Source organism: Phascolarctos cinereus, unplaced genomic scaffold, assembly GCF_003287225.1.
Source record: "Phascolarctos cinereus isolate Bilbo 61053 unplaced genomic scaffold, phaCin_HiC Scaffold_2;HRSCAF=192, whole genome shotgun sequence".
NCBI lineage: Eukaryota > Metazoa > Chordata > Mammalia > Diprotodontia > Phascolarctidae > Phascolarctos > Phascolarctos cinereus.
This window is the reverse complement of record NW_027555625.1, coordinates 228,077,478-228,102,487: the sequence shown is the minus strand read 5'-3', so window position 1 is coordinate 228,102,487 and position 25,010 is coordinate 228,077,478. Positions and strand designations below refer to the sequence as shown.

Sequence of the window (25,010 nt, the reverse complement as noted above, 5' to 3'; positions counted from 1 at the left end):
GATTATGTTTTGACTATCTGCCTTGGTATAGTAGAAAGAAATATTGGTCTGAAATACAAGGGATCTGGGTTCTAATTCTGGTTCTGCCACCAACTAGGTTGATAGGCTGTGTGCCATTGGAGACATTACTTTGACCTTTCGGTACTTCTGTTTCCTTAGCTGTAGCATGAGAGAATTAAGGTGTATGTAGTTTTTAAAGCTGTAATCAGCGTCTTAAGGCTCTTCCCACTCCTGATAGTCTATGTTCTGAGGACCCTTCCAATGCCAACATTTTCTCTTCCAAGCTTTTTTCTTTATCAGACATCTTATGGTTCTAAGAACAAATGTTGAAGTAGATGGCATTTTAAATGCCATGGCATTTAAAAGCCGAAAACATAGTCAGTCCTCATTTACTTTTGGGACATGGTGTTTTCTTTTCCATGTTTTTATAATTTGCTATTTATTTTTGGCAAACAAGCAGAGCATGTAAGCTCTTGGGTGGTTATCTGTTTTCAGATGCATAAATATAAGGAGCCACTTTGGTACTGAAAGGGAGGTTTACAATCATTGTTGTTACAGAGCATGGGCAGGATCACAGTGGGTCGCAGGCACTGTGGGGGTGGATGGATAATATTTTAGGATGTTGGGGCTCCCATTCATCATCCCTGAAAAGTAATTTAAATGTATTTCAAAAGTTTACCATTGAAAAGGCAAAACTTTGAGCCAAAACTCATGCAGACTTAGGTCAGAACTTGAAAGGAATCTGGCCTTTGGGAAGAAAATATTTCTGGTCCCTGAGGGGACTCTGCACTGTTTGAACTGACACAGATATGGGGGATGAATTTCTAGCAGTTTTTCATGTTTTCTGTGTAGAGGCATATATGTGGTTCTTAAAGAGTGAGGGAGAAACCAAGGATCAAATAAGACTTTAAAAGGACCCAGACTTGGGAGGTCCTTTAGAGTTCACCTAATCCAACCTCCTCACTTTATAGTCAAGGAAATTGAGGCCTTGAGGGGTTAACTGATTGCCCAAATTCCTTTTGCCAGCAAGTAGCTGAATCAGAATTCAAACCCAGGTCCTTCAACTTTATGCCCAGTGAATGTTATATCGGAGTACGTGGTTCAAATGTGAATGGGGGGGGGGAAATTATCCCATTTCCAGATATTATAATAATAAATAAAAGTCGAGCCCTCAAGGCTTGCCCTGAAGCAGGGGCCTCCAACTGATCGATTAGGAAGCACAAGCTCTGGTTTCTCATTCTGCCAAATGAGGGGCGTTAGACCAGATGATCTCCAAGTCCCTTCTAGCTCTAATATTCTGTGTTCCATGCTCTGATATCTCATCTAGTTCTAATGTTCTATGTGTATCTGGTCAGTTACTACTACTTTGTAACGATGACCATTCCTCCTTTCCATGGACCATTTCTATTTCTCTGCGTGGGGTTAAATTAATCAGTGCTGGACTTAAGGAAAGGCCTGAGCACAGGGCTTAAATCAGTGGAAATTGGGGGGATTTCACAGCATTTCAGATCCTTTACTCTTTTGAGTGATACAGTAAGTAAAGACTGAGATATGCTTTGTTGACTGATCAGGTGGAAATTGTCTTTATTTTGCTAGCAAATGATTAAACTTCATAATTCTCAATTATTATTACTACTCTGAATGAAAAATGAATTGCTACAAATAAAGAACCTATAGAAATATGAGCCAGCATATGTTATTGTATCTGATATAATAGCATTAATAATAGCTCATATTTCTATAGTTCTTTATGATTGACAAAGTATTTTTTCATAACTCAGTGAAACAGATAACTTAAGTATTAGTCTCTCTATTTTACAGATGAGGAAACTGAGGCCCAGAGAGTGATTTGCCCAGGGTCACAGAGCTAGTAAGATATAGATAGAGTCAGTACTAAAGTCTGACATTCTGACTCCAAATCCAGGCATGTTGTCCTTGGAGATGGGGAAAGAGAGCAAAGATTGGACGAGTGCTTAGGACCTAGGAGTCTAGAACCAGAAGGGACCTTAGCGAGCTAGTCCTGACTTCCTCTGACCCCATGTCCAGCACTCTGTTTCAGTATACTCTACTGTCTCTCCTTGCTTTATGCTTTTCACTGTAAACCACTCCTCCCCTTCTTCCCCCCCCCCCCAATCTATGTAGTAAGTCACCATCACAGGCTTTGTAGACATTGGTACAGTATACATACAGGGTCACAGCATATGTACACTTCAAAGAGATTAATAATCCCAGCCTTCAGCAGTGAGCTGTTCCACTGTAAGTAGCCATCAACTTCAAGAGGGTATTTATTCTGGTGAACTGAAGTCATCTCTTAACTCAATAATCCCACTACGGACCTACAATGATGGGGGGCCCAGAATTGTTACTGAGTTCCCACTGCAAAACAGGATTTAGAGACTGCTGTTGGTATAGTAATTGGAGGCTGAGGTCAGGGTTATAAGGCTGGGCCCAAAGCAGAAGTGGCTAAAGAGACTTTAGCTGGAATTATTTAAAGAAGCAGGTAGCAGGTGTCACTTCCTGCATACTGTGAAGAAACCGGTTCATTGACCCCTAAGCTCTGCTGTTTGTGCCTGAATGAGAGGTCAGAAGTGATACCAATCTGGAAACTGATCCGGACAGTCTAGGAGTCAAGAACCATGGAATCTGAGTGTGGAGCTGAGATCACTGTTCTGTAGGCCTTTCAGAAAGGCCTTAGGAAAGCTTTTGAATATTGTTTCATCTAAGGAGAAAGAGTAGTGTTTTGGTAGTTACCCTCAGTAACCACTGAAGGAAGTGATTGTATTAAAGGCTAGAAGGCATTTGAACTCAGGTTTTTCTGCCTCCAGGTCCAGTGCTCTATTCACTGTGCCACCTGGCTATCTACATTCTAGGACACCCACATCAGGGTCCTATGACCTCTGACTCAGCTATGCCTGGAAAAAGAGGGAATAGTTTAGAAGTTGTCACTGACCTTGTGACACACAGTTTATCTTATCTAAGATCCTTCAGTGTTTTCTGTCCTCAACATCCCAAAGCAGCTTATAGCATAGCAGAATGTGTGAGGTCCCCATAAGAACAAACAACACAGGGGAACCCCCCCCCCCGAAAGAATCAAGGCGTTCAGAGGGGAACTAGGACAACTTGTAAAAAAAAGAAAAAAAGGCTAGAAGGCCTCTGATCTAATACAGGAGGGAGCCAGCATTGGCCCATAACCAGAAAGCAGCCTCCCTTTACCCAGAAGAGGCTTGTTCATTTCTCCAAGAAATCATTGACCTTGCCCTCCCCTTCCTTACAGAGTTGTTTGAGGGAAGTGTTTTGTAAACCTTAACGTGCCATAAAAATGTGAGTTTATCAGTAATTATTTTTCTTCAATTCTTTTATTCATGGTAGAGTTATAGCAGCAGCATGAAGTAGTAGATAGAGGGCTAGTCTTAGAGTGAGGAAGACCTAGGTTCAAATTCACCTCAGAAACTTATTAATTGTGTGATGCTGGTCAAGTCACTTAACTTGTGCCTCAGTTTCCTCATATGTCAAATGAGAATATTGGTCTCAGCCTTGAAGGTCCCTTCTGGCTCTAAATCTATGAGCCTATGAACTTAGAATTATATGTAACCTATGGCCAAGAACCCCAGCTTCTGGATTTATATGAATTTGGTTCAATCTTGAGGGACAGCATCCCCAAATCACTCTCTTCTTTTTTTTTTTTTTTTATGTTGCCACTACCTAGAGTTTCCTGTGGGAATTCTCCCAACTATAGCTTATGTAGCTTATACACAGGTCTCCACAGATGTAGTTCAAAGGGCAGCAAGATCCCATATGAGCATTCAAGGTAACAAAGCCGTATTGGGTATAGCCTTTATTCCACACTACAGTTGATGCAGAAAAACGTAAGTATTTACAGCAGATCATAAATAGTAGATAACATTCCCCTTCTTTTTCCAATGAGTTTCATATCACTCCCCTTCTCCTGTCCCCCTACCCTTTCAGAATATATGTAGTCCCCTAAATCATAGTGGCCGGTGGTTTATATCCCCTTCAAAAATGAATGAAATTAACTGGAAGTTGCTAGGAAAACAGCAGCTTCCAACATTCTGATATGTCCCACTTTTTACCTCAGATATCCATAAAGTTCCATGCCTTATGATACTATCTTGAAGGCTTGGATACCCTTGTACTCGGGCTTGTTAGAGAAGCAGGCAATCAATCATGCAATAAGCACTTCCTAAATGCCTAGTATATGTCCGGCACAATGCTTTGATAGTCCTTACTCTCAGTGAGCTTCCATGTTATTACAAACCCTTCCTCCACCATCCCTGAAATGTCCAAATAACTCATGGTAGCAGCGAAAGGCAAAGAACAGGCTTTTTGTACCCTCATATTGTGACTTAGACTGTTGCTCCTCTAGTTTTGAGCACATGTGTATTATACTGTTTTCCTCAAGAGAATGGTTTTGCCAGGAAGTCTTTTCTCACTGGAAAGCTGGATTCTGGAACTCTGAAACTTAGGAGTTGCTAGAGAGACAATCCTGAGCCTAGAGCTGGCAAGGAAATCCCCCCTCCACTCTCTGGGTGGCTGAGATTCAGACTGTCCCACCACTTGGTCATGTGGCTCCCCTCTTCATGGCTACACACCTGTCATCTCACAGATTAGGCCACTGCCACTCCAAGGGTGGGACCAGAATTTAAGATCCAGGAACTCTGCTATTGGACTACATAGATGAGAGCAAATGTAGCCTCTTTCTTCCCCTCCCCCCATGCCGCTGACCCAAAGCTTCAATTAGCAGTGGAACCCAGGTCTAATCTTAGCTGTACTGTTCTCTGGCCTGTCCTCTGAAGAGAAAAAAAGGCAAAAGGGGACACAGCTCTGCTGCTGACATCCTCTTATGTGTCAGCATGAAGAGGAGAACTTTGAGCCAATCATTTTATCCCCAGTTAATAAGCTACAAGGCGCTAAACAAATTTTACCCTTGAGAATGCTCTGATCAGCCTCGTATGTATACAATAGCTATAGTGCAGAAAAATAACATCATAAAAGCATAACAGAGGAGCAAAGTGCCATCTGAGATTAGAGAATGAAAACAAAAATTCTGACACGGAGTAGGAATGGTGGGGGTGGTGGGGTGACGCACTGTGGATCAGGAAAGCCTTCATGAAGGAGCTGGTGTCTGAGCTGAGTCTTAAAGGGTGGGTAGGATTTTTAAAGCTAGAACTTCCAGGTATATATAATAGCATGAGCAAACATAGAGAGGTTGGGAAAGCATAGAACATGAGTAGAGGGACAGCGCACAGTCGCGTTTGATTCTCAGAATACCAAGTATAAGAATACTGAAAAGAAAGTAAAGTGAGACGAGGCTGGAAAGGTTAGGTGGCACGAGGTGGCAGAAAGCCCTGAATGCCTGCCTGCCAGATGAGGCACAAGGCAATAGTCACTAGGTATTAAAGGTTTTCTTGGCAGTCTCTCCTTAAGGCAGTTCAGAAGGATTTCTAGCATGGAGGGGTCATGCTCTCTGATCCCAGTAACCCATTCACTCTTTTCCACCTGCTGTACTTGTCACACCAGTACATCTGTGTGGTGTCAGTGATCATGTTATATTTAGTCAGGGAGTTTAGGTTCAGATTATTCTGCTTCCAACACTTATTAACTGTGTAACCTTGGGCAGGTCACTTAGTTTCCTGGGGTCTCCTCATTTGTAAAATGAAGAGGTTCTTAACCTGGGGAATATGAACTTAAAAAAATACATATGTGTGTGTGTGTGTGTGTGTGTGTGTGTGTGTGTGTATGCATATATACGTATATATAGAGAGAACTGTATTTTAATATAATTGGTTTTCTTTGTAATCCTGTATATTTTATTTTATGCATTTAAAAATGTTATTCTGAGAAAGATTCCATAGGCCTCACCAGATCTCCCAAAGGATCCATGATACAAACAAAATGAAGAACTCTACAGGAGACCTTCTAGCTCTAGGCCCTATGACCATCTGATCACATGGGCTTTGAGGAAATAAAAGTAGTTTTCCTCACTAAAAGGCTGGAGAGCCCTGTTCTAGAAATATCTGAAATTAGAGGCAATTTGAAGGAATGGAATAAAAACATAGTACAAAATTATCACTAGATCTTTAATTTAACCATGGCTTGAATTTCATCCTGGTTTGGCCCACACTTTGGCAGTTGCTCAAAACTGCTTGTATCTTGTCCTGTTAGATACATGGTATAGTGGAAAATATACTGAACTTCAGCTCTTGTTCAGGCCATACCACTTACTGACTCTATGACTCTGGACCTTTCCCCTTTGGGGGCCTCAGTTTCCCTGTTTGTGATTGAATTGGACAAGATGACCTTCAAGCTCTAAATTTATATTCTTTCCTTGTAAATATTGAACATGTAAATTTAGAGTAGGTAAAAGAGCTGCACAGAAGTGAAATAGAATCTCTTACATTTGACATCTAATGCAATTCCACGTGTTCCTCAGATTCTCCTGTAAAATGATTGGCCTGGATGATCTTTAAAATCTCTCCCAATTCTGATATTCAGTTCTAAGGTCCTTTCCAGTTCTGACAACAAGTCCTAAGGTACTTCTTATCTAACATTCAATGTTTTTTCTTTCCAGGAGGGCACCAAACCCTCCCTTTGTTTTTGTTTTCCTTATTATTTTACTATGTGGCATAGACTATATTGAGTCCTTTTTTCTTTCATTGAATTATGAAGCACCCCATTTTACTGTTTCTGCTCTTCCAAGCACTGAGAAAGGCTCACTTGATTTGAAGGTCAAAGCATCTGCTTGAGGTATCAGGTGGCTGAAAATTACTGCTACTGTTGTAACTCACCATCAGAGCTTCACGATCATATGAGAAAATGCATTTAACTGGGTTTATAGGACAAGGTGGCAGATATCTCATTGCTTCTTAGAACTGTAAAAATGGAAGGGCCCCTCCCTCCTAAACAGGGGCTTTTACAAGGCACTAACTCAATGTTTATGGATTTAGAATACATAAATGTAAGAGTAATTATATAATTCACTTTCCCTCTCAGTGCTATTCATGACTAATTTTTAAAATTTTTAAATTGTACCAGATGATCTCGAAGGCACCTTTTAACTCTGACATTCTATTCTAGCATCTCTTTCATTTCTGATGTTCTGTGTTCTAGAGTCCCTTCCAGTTCTGACATTTCTGTGACTATAGCCCTAAGACAAGGCTGTGGGCATCCTTTTTGTTTTTAAAAAGGAAAATTTTTACCAATTTAACAGAAGATAAAGGTATTAGACTCAAGTGAGGTAAGCAAAGCTAACCCTCTCAGTAGGGTAAAGTAATTGGTAACACAACTATCTGACCCTGAATGAGCATCGATACCTTAGGGGAATGTTAAGGCAGTCCTGCCTAAGATGATCAGGTGTTCTTGAAGAGACAGGCAAATCCTATGGAAGAATCTTAAAACTTGAGAAGTCCTTGCCAGAGCAGTGGATTGATTTGTTATTTGTCCCAGCTCCTCAGTTTGACTTGCAAGGCCTTGCCTGATCTGGCCCCAACCAGCCTCTTTTTGTAGCTTGTCTTCCACTGCCCCCCTTCATGTACTCTGTACTACAACCAATCCAGACTATATAGTCTTCTGGACACGTGTTCCCCTACACCATCGAGATTTCCTGTCTCTCAGTCTTTGCTTTTACATTTTTCTGTGACCAGTCTGCCTTCCTTGCTTCATAACATGTTGAAATTTTATCCATCCTTCACAATGCACAATGGTGGCCACATAGTAAGCATTTAATAAATGTTTATTGAATTTAACCACTTTTCTCTGACCTTACCTTTTTTTTTTAATTCTTTTGTTCCTCAGACTGTCTATAGTGGTTAGTCAAGAGCTGAAAATCTGAAGACATGATGGGAAGAGAAGAGAACTAAACCAGGTGGGAGCTTATATGCCTTCTAATCCCACAAGTGTTTTCTTAAGCACTTGTGCTTCTGTTGTAGGAGAAAGTGAATTGTTACACGATATTAGAAAAAGACTTTTTACTTGTCTTGAGAAAAAGACAAATTTGGCTCTCTAGAATTATTAACATTACTTTAGTACTTAATGAAAAGCAAACTCATTTAGTTCATGACAAAAAAAGAAATAGAGATCATGGGAGGTAAAGTGGATAATTTTGATTACATTAAATTTTAAAAGTTTTGTAAAACAGAACTGGGTAGCCAAAATTAGGAGGAAATGGTGAAAAAAAAATTTTATAACAAGTTTATATGTTAAAGGTCCCATTTCTCAAATATATAGGGACCCAAGCCAATTTATGAAATAAGTCATTCCTCAATTAATAAATGCTCAAAGGATATGAGCAGGCATTTTTCAGAAGACGAAATCAAAGCTATCTATAGTCATATGAAAAAGTGCTCTCAATCACTAATAATTAGAAAAATTCATGTTAAAACAACTCTGAGATACCACCTCCCACCTCTCAGATTGATTGGCTAACATTACAGAAAAGAAAAATGACAAATTCTGGAGGGGATATGGAAAACCAGGGACACAAATTCACTCTTGGTGGAGTTGTGAACTGGTCCAACCATTCTGGAGAACAGTTTGGAATTATGCTCAAAGGACTATAAAACTCTGCATACCCTTTGACCCTTTAATCCCACTACTGAGTCTATACCCCAAAGAGATTAAAGAAAAATCAAAAGGATCTGTATATACAAAAGTATTTAGAGAAGTTCTTTTTGTGGTGGCAAAGAATTGGAAGCTAACGATATGTCCATCAATTGAGGAATGACTGAACAAGTTGTGGTATGTGATTGTGATGGAATACTATTATGCAATAAGAAATGACGAGCAGGATGGTTTCAGAAAAACCCAGGAAGACTTATACTGATGCAAAGTAAAGTAAACAGAACCAGTAGAAGATTGTATACAGTGATAGCAATATTGCACTGTGATGAAATGTAAACGACTTAGCTATTCTTAGCAATACAGTGATCCAAGACAATTCCAAAGGTCTCATGATGAAAAATGCTATCCACATCCAGAGAAAGAACTGACAAATTCATATTTTTTTACTTTATTTTTTTCTTGCTTATATTTTTGCAACATGGTTAATGTAGAAATATGTTTTGCATGACTTCATATGTATAATGAATGCCATTTCTTGCCTTCTCAATGGGTGGGGGAGGGGCTGGAAGGAAAGAAAGAATTTAGAACTAAAAATAAAAAAAATAATTCAAAAACCTCACTTACATAGTACTTTAAAGTTTACAAAAATTACTATCCATATTTTACAGATGAGGAAACTGAGGCTTGGAGAGGTAAAGTGCCTTACTTAAAATTACACAATAGTATTTGAGATGGAATTTGAACTTGGTCTCCTATCCAGTCCTCTCTCCACTATACCCATGATGCCTCAAAATTTAGTATCTCATACCACTGTATGTCATATCTTTGACAGAATTTGTTGTTTACTTTTAATTAAATATCAACAATTCCTTACAAGGTTTATGTGGGACTGTTAAGAGGAAAATTTAATAAGATAATAATTAAAGAAAATTTATCAATAAAACAGGGTATGATGCCAGTTTTCCTTTCATACAAATGTATGCAGTAAAGTTACTTAAACAAGTACTGAGACAATGGGTGAAAAATGGTGCATGATGGTGAAGTTAAAATAAACAAAAAATAGCTTATAGAAATAGAGACTCTCCACATATCTATGCTAAAGCCCCACAAGTGTGGGCATGAGTGGATGCAGCAATTCTCAAATCATGATCCAGTGTTCTAGAAGTCTTTCAGGTGCTGTGCAGGCTGCTTTCAGGTTAATCATCATATTATTATTCATAATGCCATTCCTTCATTATAGTGATCACATCTATTAATATATTCATCATTGTTAATACATCTAAATGTTTTTCTTGAATAAATTAATAAATTAAAATGATCAGAACATCCCATTATAAACCACAGCATTCTTGCATAAATTTTGGTACATCTTTTTTGCAAGACTACTTTACCATAGTAGTCTGTGAACGGAAATATTATGAGACTTGGGGATCTGTCACTTAACAAGCATTTATTAAGTACCTGCTGTATGCCAGGTACTTTAGTAGACATTGGGGATAGAAAGACAAAAAATTAAAGGAAACCTGCACATGCATACATATGTGTGTGTGTGTGTGTGTGTGTGTGTGTGTGTGTGTGTGTGTGACAAAGTAATTGGTCGGGGAAAACATGAGCAACTGTGGGGATCAGGAAAAGCATCATGTAGGAGGTAGAACTGGAGCTGAGCTTTGAAAGAAATTAGGCATTGTAAGAGGCAAAAATGAGGAGGGGAGAGCATTCTAGCTATGGAGGAAGGACTTCGCAAAGGTGCAGAAACTGAAGATGAAGTGATATATGTTCAAACAAGGCCATTTTGGTTGGGACCGTAAGAAGGTGTGAAGGGGCACAATGTATAATAATACTAGAAAGATAGGTTGGAGCTAGGTGGTAAAGGGCTTTAAATGCCACACAGAAAAGTTTGAATCTGACCGAGAGACAATAAGATACCAATGTCGTTTATTAACTGTGGAAGTGACATGGTCAGAACTGAGTTTTCAGAATATAACTTGGAAAAAAGAGAAACTTGAGAAAGGGAGACAAATTAAGAGGCTATTGAATGAAGGAAAAAGCATTTATTAAACATTTAGTATGTGCCAGGCCCTGTGTTCAGCACTGAGGATACAAATACAAACAGAAGACAGCCCCTGTCCTACAGGAGTTTACATTATAATGAGATAAAATAACATGTAAAGGATTGTGGTGATGGTCACCGATGACAGAATATACATCTTCTCCATTCTTCCTTGGCTTCTGCTTTCTCTGGTAAAGAGAATGATCCTTAGACTGGAAAAAGCGTGCCTCTTATGGAGTTGATACCCAAGATAAGTCAGGAAACAATGAAAGAGCACCCAGCTGTCCTTGATGAGTTCAAATCACTTGGCACAGGTGAGTGACATCTTGAGGTACCTAAAGAACTAGCCCATATGACTTCTGGGCCACTGTTGGTGATCTTTGAAAGACTGGGGAGAACAGGAGACATAGTTTGCCTAGATTTTAGTAAAACATCTAGAGAAAGTCTCTCATGCTATTTCTGGGTTGGTTTTTTTTTTGGGGGGGGATAGACGGAATGATATAGACTAGATGAGATTACAGTTAGGTGGACTCAGAACTCATTGGATGTTAGACCTAAAAGGTAGTCATTGATGGTTTAATATCAACTTGGGAGGAGGTCTCTAGAGGAAGGCTCCAGGGATTTACTTGTCTATGCTGTTTTATTCTTTTTTAAATTAGTGTCGGGTGAAAGCATAGAAGCTGTGTATAAAAGCATAGAAGCGAACTTGGGAAGTTTGCAAGTGACACAAAGCTAGGAGAGGGATAGTTAACACATTGGATAAGAGGGTCTCATAAGTTAAAATACTGGGCCAAATGTCACATGAAATTAAATGAATGAATTTTAATAGAGACAAGTGCTACATTAACATTGAACCATTAACCAACTGCTCTTTGAGTCTGGCCATCCAACCAGTCTGAATCCATCTAATTGTTTAATCATTTAATCAATATCTCTTCATCTTTTCCACAAGTAATGAGATATTTTATCAGAAGCTTTGCAAAAGTCTAGAAAAACTGTATCTTACTGTTCTCACCTATGTGTTTAGTAATCTTGTTAAAAAAAGGAAATGAAGTTAGTAGAAATGACCTGTTTTTGGTGAAGCCCTGACTCTGTAATTACCTTGCTTCTCTTTCTAGATATTTGCCAGCCATCTCTTTAACCACCTAGTCCAGAATCAAAGACAAGTTCACTGGCCTACAATTTGCAGATCTTGTTCTCTTTTTTGAAAACTAGGGCATTTCCCCTTCCCTAATCTCATGGTACCTCTCTCATTTGCCATGATCTTTGAATGTAAAGATTTGCCCAAAGTCACAGGAGTGACAAGCATCAGAATAACTCAGGTATAATGACTCCAGCCCCAATACTCCTTCGTGTCCCTTACCTTGATCTATAAAATGCTATGTAAATGCTGACTGTTATCATTAATAATGAAAAGAATAAATTCTCTACTAGACTGCTAGCTCTTTAAAGAAAGAGGACTGCTTCTTATTTCTGTCTCTCCCTAGCACCTAGCAAAGGGCCCTTACATGGCAATTGCTTACTGAATGTTACTAAAATGTAGGGAGATTCCTTTCTTTCCTGTGAACTGTGAAGGTTCATCTTGGGCACAGATGTTCTGTGTAGAGCCATCAAAGGCCTTAAGTACAATCTGGGAATGCATCCAGGTATTTGGGGAGTGTGTGGCCTCTGCAGGCCCCTTTCCATGATGACGCACACTAGGATCATGCCTCCCCCAGTGTTGGCAGACTGCTCAGAGGCAGAGGGTGTTTTTGCTTGCCTTTGAATCTCCTCTCCATCCCACATCTGGCAGAGAGAGGAATGAGAACAGAATGTGTCTAGGCCAGCCTCACTTGAGAGTGACCTCGTCAGCTTTGAGACTGCACAGGCACAGAGTGGGAGAAGAGCCTGGGGCCTCCCATCATAGGCTGGCTGTGATGTCTTTTTTGAAGGAGGCACACGGGACATGAGAGAAAACAGGGGAAAATGAAAATACAAGGCCATTGACCAGAGGATATTGACCTTCGGGCAGACCATCTCTGTAGGAGGGGCCACAGGTTGTAATGGAAAGCATGCTGGCCTCAGAGTTCAGAGCCTTAGGTTCTGATCCTGCCCCAGCCCTTTATGAGGTGGGTGAGCTTGCACAAGGAACAAATCTTCCCTGAGCCTCTCTCTGTTCCTCAGTGAGGAGACAACAAAGGCTGGTGAAAAGAGCACTGGGGACATTGCTTGTTTGGAGACTTGCTATGGTGCTACGCACTTGATCATTACTTGGTCATAGATCATTCCCTCTTCAAGGCTCAATTTCTTCATCTACAGGGGTTTGAAATAGGTGGTCTTTGAAGGTCTTCCAGTTCTGATATTCTGTGTTCTGTGCTTTAAGATGTGTTCCTTCAAGCTATGACATTCTGTATTCCAAGGACCCTTGCAACTTTGATGTTCTAGGATTAGCAAGGCCCTGAGGTAGCAGACAAACAGAACCAGAGATCCACCTGAGCATTTAGAAAATGTAAGCTAATCCTTGATGAGCCCCCTCATAGGTCAGTGTTCTGAGAGGCCCAGCAGAGTTCCACCAAGTGGTGAATCTTGCAGTAACTTACATTTATAAAGAGCTTTATAGTTACATAGAATCAGAGACTTATAGAATGTTTAAAGCTGGAAAAATTCCTTGAACATAGCGCATAGAATATCACTGCTGGAAGGGACCTTAAAAGATAGAATACAGAAAGTTATTTACAGCCAGAAGAGACTTTAGGGAATACAGCATGCAATGTCAAATATGAAAAGACTCTTAGAACCTAAAATCTTAGAGCTCAAAGAGACCTTAGGGGTTATCTAGTTCAGTCCCCTTATTTTACATATGAGGAAACTGAGGCCCAGAGAAGGGAAGTGATTTACCCAAGATCCTGTAGTGAGTTAATGGTCAAGCAGAGACTGGAACCTGTCTTTCGAATCCTCACCCAATATTACTAAACTGCACCATGCTGCCTGCTATGTTTTGAAGACACCTGGTTAAGTTCTTTGGGTTTTCAGAACACAGATGCTTCCCAACAGAAAGCTACATGAATTAATGCTACACATAAAACAGTAGTTCGAGATCTATAGACAAGTTTGTTTATCGCCTATAGACTTAGTTGGGGCAATGGACAACAAACCATTATTCCATCTGCGGTGGGAAGAAAGATGAAAAAGCATCTACAAATAGAGAGCTGCTGGAAAGCTGTCTATCACTTTGTTTGGTTATTACAATTCTGTGCAGGAAGCTCAGGGAGAATTATTATCTTTTATGGATGGGGAAACCAAAGCTAACAAATGGGGAGTGACTTGCCTAAGATCAGACAACAAAGGAACTGCAGAGCTGGGGTTTGAACTTGGTTTTTATAACTTCAAGTTCAGGGCTTCTTAATTGGCAAATTTTCAAATGTGCTTCAAATATGGCCATGAAATCTCATTTAGAATTTTTGTTTCTCTAAGGCTGAAGTCAGGAGTTTTCTGAGGAGCTCCTCTTTATTTGGGAGCTTCTCAGCTGCCAAGTCTTATGAAATTTTTTTAGCCAGTGGCTGAAGAAAAGAGAATTCTTGTTTTAAGGGGATGAAGGAAGATGTTTTTCCTTTGGTGTTAGAGTGGTCAGGAGCTCAGTACAGTATCATCTTACTATCATCTGAAGCCCAGGGACTGGTTTCTGTTTTGTTGGTTTCATGCTCCAGAGGGGTGTTCATGTGAAGGGTTCAGGGTCTTCATCTCTATGTCATAGCTGCCAGATTTTCAGTGACATTTGAGATACAAGAACCAGGAGACCTAGATTCAAGGCCTGGTTTGTGTCACTTCATGTGTGACCTTTGAGGGACCTTAGGACAGTGCTGGAATTGACACCAGAAAATATAATAAAGGACATCAGAGTTAGAGGGAGTCTTAGAACATAAGCAGTCAAAACTAGAAGGGATAGCAGAGATCGCCTGTTTCAACCCCCTCATTTTGTAGCAGCAAACAGAGGCCTTGTAAAAGGAAGTGGTTTGACCAAGGTCACGCAGGGATTTGGGGGAAGAGCCGGAATCAGGACCAGGTCTCCTGACTCCCGGTTCAGTGCTCTTTCCTGGGCTTCAGCCTCCCCCCCTTTTTTTTTTCCTGCCCTCATTGGCCCTATTTATTTTACTTTGTAATCTCATCATGTGGCCTGGCCGTGGTCTTGCAGAAGTGAAGCATGTGTTTACTAGCCCTGACATTGTCATGGACCAAAAAGGTTACTCCAGATGAGCACCACACTTGCCGATTGGACTTCCTCTTTTATGCCAGGCCCAGGCACCAAATAATATCCCTAACTAGATTATTCTCTCATCAGTTCCCATGGGTTTAATTACCATCGTCATGTTGATGATTCTCAAATCTACCTTTTCTTGCCCCAGACTCTGCCAACCTCCATTCTCACAATTCCATCTGCCTTTTAGGCACCTGAAGCTAAACATAACCGAAACTAAATTATCTTTCCCCTCCTCAAACTTCCCTGTTACTACAGATAGCAACCAAACCTCCCAGTTGCTTAGGCTTACAACCTAGGAGTCATCCTCAACTCCTCATTATTTCAGATCCCCCATAGTCAAGTTCTTGCCAAGGCCTGTCAATTTCACCTCTGCATCATCTCCCTAATAAGCTCCCTTCTCTTCTCTGTCACTGCCGCCTCTCAGTGTAGGCCCTCATCACCTCACACCTGGTAACAGCCTGCTGGCAGGCCAGCCTGCCTCAAGTCTCTCTTTACGTGATTTTCCTAAAGTACGAGTCCATCCAATCATGTTACTCCCCTTGCCCCCTACCCCCCAGTCAATGAACTCCAGTGGCTTCCTATCGCCTCCAGGAGCAAATACAAAATGCTTTGTTTGGCATTCAAAGCCCTTCATGACCCAGCCCCCTCCTGCCTTTCTAGTTTCCTTACCTCTTATTCTCCACATGTGCCCCAGTCCAGTGATGCCAGCTTCGTGGCTGTTTCACAGACACTCACCTTCTTGGACTGTCCCCAATACATGAAATCCTTTCCCTCCTCAGGTCTACCTACTGACTTCCCTGGCTTCCTCTGAGTCCAAACTAGAATCCCATCTTTTATTGGAAGCTTCCTCCAAGCCTTCTTCATTTCAATGCCTTCCTTCTGTTAATTATTTCCTATTTATTCTGCATATAGTTTGCTTTGACTATATTTGTTTGCATGTTGAATCTCCCTTTAGATTTTAAACTCCTGGAGGGCAAGGAATATCTTTTGCCTCATCTTGAATCCCCTCCATTTGGCACAGTGTCTAGTATATGGCAGGCACTTAATAAACATTGATTGATTAATAGTTTGGAGCGACTAATTGACTAGAGAGCTACATCTGGAGCCAGGAAGACCTGGGTTCACATCCAGCCTTTGACATTTCCTAGCTGCGGAACCCTGGGCAAGTCACTTAACTTCTGCCTCAGTTTCCTTACTATAAAATGGGGATAATAATAGCATCTACCTCCCAGGGTTGTTGTGAGGATAAAATAAGTTATTTGTAAAGCACTTTGCAAACCTCAAAGTGCTATATAAATTCTATGTATTGTTGTTATTCTGCCTTTCCCCAAGGGCCTTGCCTTGTTAGATAGTGGAAGGAGACCTGGACTTGCAATCAGAAGGCCTAGTTTTGAGTTACAACTCTGTCACTTAGAGCCATGTGAAACTGAGTAAGACACTTCCTTCCCTTCCTTTGACCTTTAGTCTCCTCATGTGTAATTTTCTTTCTTTTTTTTGGCTAGGCAATGGGATTAAGTGACTTGCCCAGGATCACACAGCTAATAAGTGTTATGTGTCTGAGGCTAGATTTGAACTCAGGTCCTCCCGAATCCAGGGCTGGTGTGCTATCCACTGCACCATCAAGCTGCCTTCCTCATATGTAAAGTATAGAGTTTGGTTACTATTATTAGCTTGCATTTATGTTGCATTTACCAATCATTTCCTTGTACTCTGTACTTCTCAGTTATTGGGCAATATTATTATCCCTGGGCAGCTAGCTGGCACCATAGTACACAGAGCACTGGGCCTGGAGTCAGGAAGACCTGAGTTCATATCTGTTCTCAGACACTTACTAGTTGTGTGACCCTGGACAAGTCACTTAACCCTATTTGCCTCAGTTTCCTCATCTATAAAATGAGCTGGAGAAGGAAATAGCAAACTACTCCAGTATCTTTGCCAAGAAAATCCCAAATGGGGTCACAAAGCATCATACATGACTGAAAAATGAATAAACAACAGCATTTTTATCCCTATTTTGTGGGAAAAGAAACTGAGGGTCACCAGAAAAGCTAATTGCCCCAAGTTATACAGTCAGTAAATCCTAGAGGCAGTATTCAAACCCAGGGTTCCTGGCTTCAAGGTTAGGGCCTCTCTATTCTCTTGGACTCCTCTTCAGTAGAGTATTTTCCATAATGTAGGAGCCCTGTGCTGAGTCTGGGGCAAGCATAGGGAAAGGAGAAAAGGGAACAAACCTTTATTAAGTGCCTGCTATGTACCAAGTGCTATGCCAAGCACTTTATAAATATTATCTCATATGATCTTCACGGCAAGCCTGGGAGGTAGGTGCTATTATTATCCCATTTTACAGTTGAGGAAAGATTGGGGCAGACTGGGATTAAATGATGTGCCCAGATGTCTCAGGTCTTCCTGACTCCAGGCCCACTGCTCTATCCACTGTGCCACCAAGCTGCTCCAGTCCTAGCCTTCCAGGAGCTACTAGTCTATTCTAGAGGCAGCTGTGGAAGACCTTGCGTTCTTGAAGCCTGTGCCAGTAGATTATAACCTGGAGCAGATTCTCTCATGCTGGAGAAGCTTCAGATAGGGGCTTGGTAATAGACCAAGTTAACTTTCCGGCTTCATAATGAGCTTCCTCTTCTTCCCAGTTCTAAACCTCAGATCTCTCCACCATCATCACCCTTGGGTCTTAGAGGAAGAGGTGGTTCTTTACTTTGCTGAGACCCTTTATGACCTTGAGCCCACCCCCTCCCAAGCTCCCTATGGAAGCTGGTCCTTTTAAATCCCCCCCCCCAATTATCAATCTCCTTATCTCCTGGCTCCTTTTCTGCTGGCTCCCTATCCTCAAACAACAAGAAGCAGTATCCTTGCTCTCTATTTCTAGGTGTTTGTTCTCATCTCTTTCTCCCTGCTGCAGATGGAATAGTGGTTTATAATCCATTACCCCCAGCAAAATCTACAGACTATAGGCAACTAGCCTACAGAGAGAGAACCTGCCATGCCCTCAAGCTATTGTTCTGTATCATTGTCACAGCAAAACCCATTAAAAAAAAATCTGTCTGTATTCACTGCCTCCACTTCACCTCCCATTCTTTCCACCTATTTGTAGCCTGGCTTCTGACCCCACCACTTACCTGAAATTGCTGTCTCCAAAGTCACCAGTGATTATTTAATGGCTAAATCCAATGACCTTTTCTCAGTTTTCATCCTGCCTCTTTGCAGCATTTAACCCTGTTATCCTCTCCTTCCACCTGGATACTTTGTCTTTCTTTGATGTTTATAACAATTCTTTCTCTCGGTTCTCTTAGCTGTTTGATTACTCCTTCTCAGTGTTCTTTTCAGGGTCATCTTCCATGTACTCTGCTCTCAATCTAGTCATGTACTCGAGAGCTCTGTATTGGGTCCTTCTCACTCTCTACTTTCTCTCTCTTTCTCTTTATACTCTTCTCTGTTGGTGATTCTATCAACTTGCATGAGTTTAGCTATCATCTCTATTCAGGTAATTACCATATCTACATAGCCCATGCTCATATCACTCCTGAACTCCAGTCATATTTTCCAATTGCCAATTGGACATCTCAAACTGAATGTCATAATAATAGTAATAGCAATAATAACTACCATTTATATAGAGCTTTAAGGTTTACAAAACATTTTACTTCTGCTGTCTCATTTGATCCCCACTGTTTTACAGATGAGGAAACTGAGGCTTAATGATGTCAAGTGACTTGCCCAGAGTCATACAGCCAGTAAGTAGATGAGGCAAGATTTGAATTCAGGTTTTACTGACTCCAACACTCTCTGTACTACATATCTCAGACTCTAAAGTCACCAGAACAGAACTCCTTATCTTTCTGCACACATCTATCCTTCTTTCTAACTTCCCTATTTCTGCCAAAGGAACAACTCTCCTTCTTGTTGCCTGGGTCCACACACTTTGACTTCTTCAGTCTGCCTCCCCCTCCCCACCCATACCCAGCCAGTTTCAGGTCTTGTTAATTCTGTCTCCTTGAGACTTCTTTCCTCTTTCCCCTTCCCTCCGCTCACACAACCATGTCTGCAGTGCAGGCCCTCCTCCTCTGCCACCTGGCTTGGGGCTCTCACATCCTCCCTGGTCTCTCCATTCTCTGCACTGTTGCCAAATCGATACTTCTAAAGCACAATCACAGCCATGCTTTCCCCTTACTTAAGCGTCTGCCCATTGCCTAGCGGAGCAAAGCCAAACTCCGCAGCTTGGCAGTGCCCTTGGCGATCTGGTTCTGACTTAGTTTTCTGTTCTGATTTCATATTACTCCCTCCGATACACTCTGTGTTTCAACAGATGGACCTCCTTGCTGGCGTCTTTGATGTTGCATTTGTCACCTCTCCTTTCCACAGGCTGCCCCCATGCCTGGAACTCTCTTCCTCTTCACCACCATTTCTTAGAATTCCTTATTCCCTTCGAGACTTAGTTTAAGTAAAACCTCTTCCTTCAAGATGCTTTTTCTGATCCACCCATTTGTGGGGTCTCTCCTCCCTTCCCACATTCCCACCAAAATTACTTTGTCCTTATTTTGTATATATTTTGAATTTATATGTTGGTTTACATGTTTTTCCCCTGTAGAAGGTAAGCATCTAATTTCATCAAGGACAATTTGGTTTTTCTTTGTATCCCCAGAATCCAGCAAATGACTGGCCCGTGACTGGTACAGAGTAGGTGCTTAATGAATATTTGTTGATCTGAATAGAATTCAACTTTAGGGTACAAGACTCTAAGAGATTTAGGTGGCTTTACCATGTTGACATTAAGTGATCACAACAATATTCTGAGAAGCAGCAGAATGTAATACAAATACCACTAGTCTTAGACTTAATAGACCTGATTTTGAGTCCTAACCTTGCCATTTACTAGCTACTCGAGTCAAGCAAAGTCATTTCCCTTTTTCAACTTCCTCCATTTGTTTGATAGGGATAATAATACTCATATTACCTACAAAATTTTTATTTACACAATTTACCAAATTGATTTACTGAATTTACAGAATTACCTTATAGAATTTTTATGAGAAAAGCACTTTGTGAACTAGGGTGGACAAACTATGGCCCAAGGGCTAAATCTGGCCAACTGCCCATTTTTGTACAGCCTGAGCTAAGAATGGCAGTTACATTTTTAAATGCGATAAAACTTTATTTTGAACGTAAAAAACATTCTCAGCTCCCAGGCCTTACAAAAACAGGCAGGTAGTTTTAGCCCATGGGCTCTAGTTTGCCAACCCCTTCCCCATAATGTGTCATAGAAATGTGAACTATGTTTATTATCCATTCCACAACAGGGGGATGACCTTGGGAACTTTCCTGCTAAGAGAAGTTTTTCCCAGTGGGATAAGCCCCTCTTCTGTTCTCCTTGTCCTTTAGAAAATGGTTTCTTTTCTCTTTGTGGATTTTGGCAAATAATATTTTTTCCCTTAAAGAAACAGGAAATGACCTTTCCTGATGTATTTGGAAAACAGTTTTAATATGTAATGGAATTTCTGGTCCAGGGATGAGGATTAATAAGCCGCAGAGTCTGGAAACAGAGCTGTGTAGTTCTTGGCAAACACTAAAGGGCTCTTCATTTTACAAGTTCTTGCATCCCTTGATGAGTGGGGTAGAATATTAAAAGCAGAAGTGGGAGGCAGTTTGATGGGAAGCCTCACAAAGCCCTTACTCTCTGAAGCTTAACAGTCTCCTTGACCCAATGATATGAAGGGGCCCATAGAGCAAGAGTGAACATTCCTTTTCATTTCTGCCCCTGACAAAGTCATATATGTGGTCTGGTAACATGGGGCAATTGAGATGTCTCAGAACTGTGCAGGGGTGGGGACCCTTCGGCCTCGAGGCCACATGTGGCCCTCTAGGTCCTCAAGTATGGCCCTGGGACTGAATCCAAACTTCACAGAACAAATCCCCTTAATAAAAGGATTTGTTCTGTAAAACCTGGACTCAGTCAAAAGGTGGCACCCAAGGACCTAGAAAGCCACATATGACCTCAAGGCTGCAGGTTCCCCACTCCTGACTAGACCCTGCAAAACTCTATGCTTGAAAGTGACAGAAAATTCCTAGGAGCACCCACTGTGACAGGACTGAGAAATTGACATGGAAGATTGAAAAAAAAATAATCGAGAAGATCACAAAATAATAGAACCTGAAAGGACTTACAATGCTGTACCCTGGCACCATTTGTAAGTCTAGTTCTGTGGGTCCCATGCTTTCTTTTTTCTTTTTCTTGAGGTAGATAGTGCAAGTATTTCTTTTCTTTTTTTTAAAAAGTTCTTAAAATAATATTTATTAACTTTTAAAATTATTTTATTTATTTTTAGTTTTCAACCATCACTTCCATAAGCTTTTGAGTTTTAAATTTTCTCCCCTCCCTTCTCTCCTCCCTCCCCAAGACGCCATGCAATCTGATATAAGCTCTATGTGTACATTCCTATTAAACATTTTCACATTAGTCATGTTGTAAAGAAGAATTAGAACCAATAGGAGGAAGCACAAGAAAGAAGAAACAACAAAACAGAAGGGAAAAAAAGAGCAAATAGTATGCTTCGATCTACATTCAAACTCCATAGTTCTTTCTCTGGATGTGGATAGCATTTTCCATCATGAGTCTTTTGGAGTTGTCTTAGATCCTTGCATCTTTCCTGATGCCTTACCTTTGTTGATTATTTCCAGTTTCTCCTGTATATATTTTATTTTTTGTCTTCCTCTTAGAAGAGCTAAGTGTATCAAAGTTAGTCATCACATGATGTGTCTGTTACTGTGTACAGTGTTCTCTTGGTTCTGCTCACTTCACTCAGCATCAGTCCATACAAGTCTTTCCAGTTTTTCTGATGTCCACCTGCTCATCATTTCTTATAGCACAATAGTCCATGTTTTCTTGATTTTCAAAAACTGCCACTGAAGTGATCACACTTGTTCATTTAAATTTGATCAACATATCCTAAGCTAGCTGTATGCTAGGTGTTAGAAATGCAACGATAGCTGCAGAGCTCTCAGTCCAATCAGGAAAGATGTATACATGAATAACTATCATACAAGGGAGAATGACATGTGCAAAAGAATCAACCTGCTCATAGCTGCTACTGAACATTCTCTCAACATCTCAGAACAGCTAGAAATGTACCAAACAAACAACAAAAAGCAAGGAAAGGAAAAAAATTCTTTGTTGAGCTCTTTTTGGGGGGGGCAATTGGGGTTAAATGACTTGCCCAGAGTCACACAGCTAGTAAGCGTCAAGTGTTTGGTCTGAGGCCAGATTTGAACTCAGGTCCTCCTGACTCCAAGGCCAGTGCTCTATCCACTGTGCCACCTAGCTGCCCCAGAAAAAAAATTCTTGCAAGGAAATCCTGATTGGGGGAAAAAAATGAACAGATTAAGAAAATTAAGAAAGGTACCTAATACAATGTTAAGAGGGTACCAGAAACAGAGGACAGTTCAGAAGGAAACATTGACAGGACAACTTTGAAGGTAATCTGTTGAATTTATTATAAATTTTTTAAAGGAAACTATGTGCAATAGAGACTGATGGTTTCACATATCTTCTTTTTCTGTTCTACTTTGTATATGAAAAATTCTTTTTTTAGTATTCATTAAATTCAGAATTTAAAATTTTAAGAGAAAAGTACAGGAAGAGAACTCTGAAAAAAGAGTGTTCTATAAGAACTACAGCTACAACACCAGAAAAGAGAATGCAATAACCGTGAAAATCTCAAGAGTGATTGGAAGATCCCATAAAAGAATTGAAGGGAAGTAGTAAGGAGTGAAATTATCACTCTTTTTTGTTTGTTTTTAGGCAATTGGGGTTAAGTGACTTGCCCAGGGTCACACAGCTAGTAAATGTCAAGTGTTTGGTGAGGCCGGATTTGAACGCAGGTCCTCCTGACTTCAGGGCTGGTGTTCTATCCACTGTACCACCTAGCTGCCCTGAAATTATCACTCTTAATGAAAAACTGAGAATCTGTGCTTATTCCAGAAACTGAACGATTCCAACAACAACAGAAAAAAGAGAAAAAAGAATGGAGAGGGAGATCAAAAATTAAACATGAGAAATACTAAAGCAGAGACAAAATTTGGTGGCAAAATTGAAAGAATACCTGAGATCTACAATGAAAACTGAAAACAAGTGACTTTGAAAATAGAGTGTAGAGAGAGAGCTTCTGAAAAGCCAGTTATCTGAGAGCTAAGTCCATGCTAGGTTTTGCAACCAGCTCAGAATCAATGCCCCAAGGATTATGGAGTGACCTTAGAGTCTTAGCCCAGCAATAACTAAGATGAGGATTCATGGGGAAGTCATCTCGCATCTGGACATGAGCTTGGTGGGACCAGTTTTATGTAGAAACTGTTTTAAATCTCAGCCCACTGTCTCCAGAGACCGAGGTAGTATAGGAGGAGGAGTGTACCATGGAAGCGTTGGGGGGAAATGTTTATACTTTTGTTTTTGCTGTATCTTTAAAGGAAATATCCCTTCCTAAAAGCCAGTTGATGTTAAATAACTAAGTAGAACTGAGCATCAGTCAGTTACTGGTACCTACCAGTGATGGTGGGGAAATACAAGTGAGACCCAGACTTATGACAGTAGACAAGAGGGGCAGCAAAGAAGGGGAGATACAGTAACGTCACTCCATTGGAATGAGGCCAGAATACCTGCTACAGAAGAATCATTGGCCTCCCAGAAAAACATAATGAAACAAACAAAAAACTTGAATATGTAGTATTCAGTTCATTATTTCAGAATTCATGGTTTCAGGAAATCATAAAAAGAAATTGCCTGGAAATAGTAGAGCCAGAAGACAAAGTGCACCTTGAGGAAATCCACAGAATGCTACCAGAAAGGAACCCCATATTAACTCACCCAAAAATACTACTGCCAAGTTCATATAACTCCGAGGACAAAGAGAAAATATAACATATGACCAGAAAGAGACAGATCAGATACTAGGGAACTCCAGTCATAATCGTGCAGGTTTATCTGTTATCAGTAAGAAATAAAAGGGAAAACTAGCATATGAGGTTCTGAAAAGCAAAGGAAAATGGCTTACACCCAAGAATAATTTATCCTACTAATAATACAAGCAGAATCTTACAGGGGAAAAGGACTTTCTGCGGAATTGATGGTTTCTAATCATTCGTCTTGGGGAAAACTAGTGTTGGGAAGAGTATATGAAATAAGAACTTCCAGGTCTCATTACCAGTAAGATGGAGGTTTAGACATTTTTTTTTCCCTGATCCTCATGACCTCTCAAACATCTGAAAAATAGGAATTATGCACAAGAGATAAAACCATTTCAGCTACCTCTACTGTCTAGGACTCCAAGAGTACCAAGAAGGTAACAATCCAATGAATGAATGCACTCAATTAGAACCCCCTCCCCCAATGGCTACCACAGGAGCAGGGAGGCACAGCTAAGCTATAGGCTTGCAACAGAACTCACTTCTAATCCCCCTCCCTTCCAGTGCTGTGGAAACCAAAAAGCAGAAGTTTGACCTGGCTGGGACAGCACTGTGGTGGAATGAGCGCTCCCTGCTATGGCAGAGCTCAGACAGAGAACTGAGGTTCAGAAGGATCTGGGGCAGAACACATCTTTATGCCCATGTAGTATTCCACTAAGCCTGAAGAAGTGAGCTTAGCGTCCCACTGGAGCCAGTTCCGGTCCCCTAAGAAATAGCTTGGAGGCAGAGACTGAGGCCAGTGAAATATGAACTGCCCAGCCTGCGAGCAAGCTGACACAGCTTTGAGGTCTAGCCCCTAGGGAAACTCCCATCAAAGGGAAAAGATTCAGAAAGTGAGCAATTGGGAAATATAAGGAGAAAAGACTACAATTACCAGACGATCTCAGAAAGAAGAAAACTGAGCCAAAGACCACGAGCATAAGCAGATAAACCAGCAGTGAAGTCAGTAATAACAAAAGAGAAAATGGCCTCCAAATCAGGTAAAAGAGTATAGACACCTACGAATAAATATGGTAAGACAAAAGAAAAACGAATCAACACCTTATGAGACAGAGGATTTTGTGGATTGCCAGGAGAATATGGAACCATAGCAAGGTTTTCCTGAATGGTTTGAAGGAGAAATAAGAATTATGAAGGCAGAATTTATGGCTTAAATAGCAGAAATAATTGCCAGAATAGAAAAAG

The 25,010-nt window shown here is 40.7% G+C and overlaps 1 protein-coding gene across 5 annotated transcripts in view; it reads left to right on the top strand.

Moving 5' to 3' along the window:
- PKIG (cAMP-dependent protein kinase inhibitor gamma) overlaps positions 1 to 25,010 on the top strand; it is a 42,150-nt gene that overhangs the window by 6,368 nt on the left and 10,772 nt on the right. For 3 of the 5 annotated variants that reach the window (XM_078149849.1, XM_020984121.2, XM_020984119.2), the window contains exons 2-3: positions 7,813 to 7,882; positions 10,825 to 10,941. In XM_078149849.1, coding sequence (XP_078005975.1) covers positions 10,860 to 10,941 — 82 coding nt within the window. In that variant the 5' untranslated portion in view covers positions 7,813 to 7,882; positions 10,825 to 10,859. Of the gene's footprint in view, positions 1 to 7,812; positions 7,883 to 10,824; positions 10,942 to 18,552; positions 18,608 to 25,010 lie in introns of all 5 variants that reach the window. The other 2 variants (XM_078149850.1, XM_020984122.2) reach the window with 2 other exon arrangements.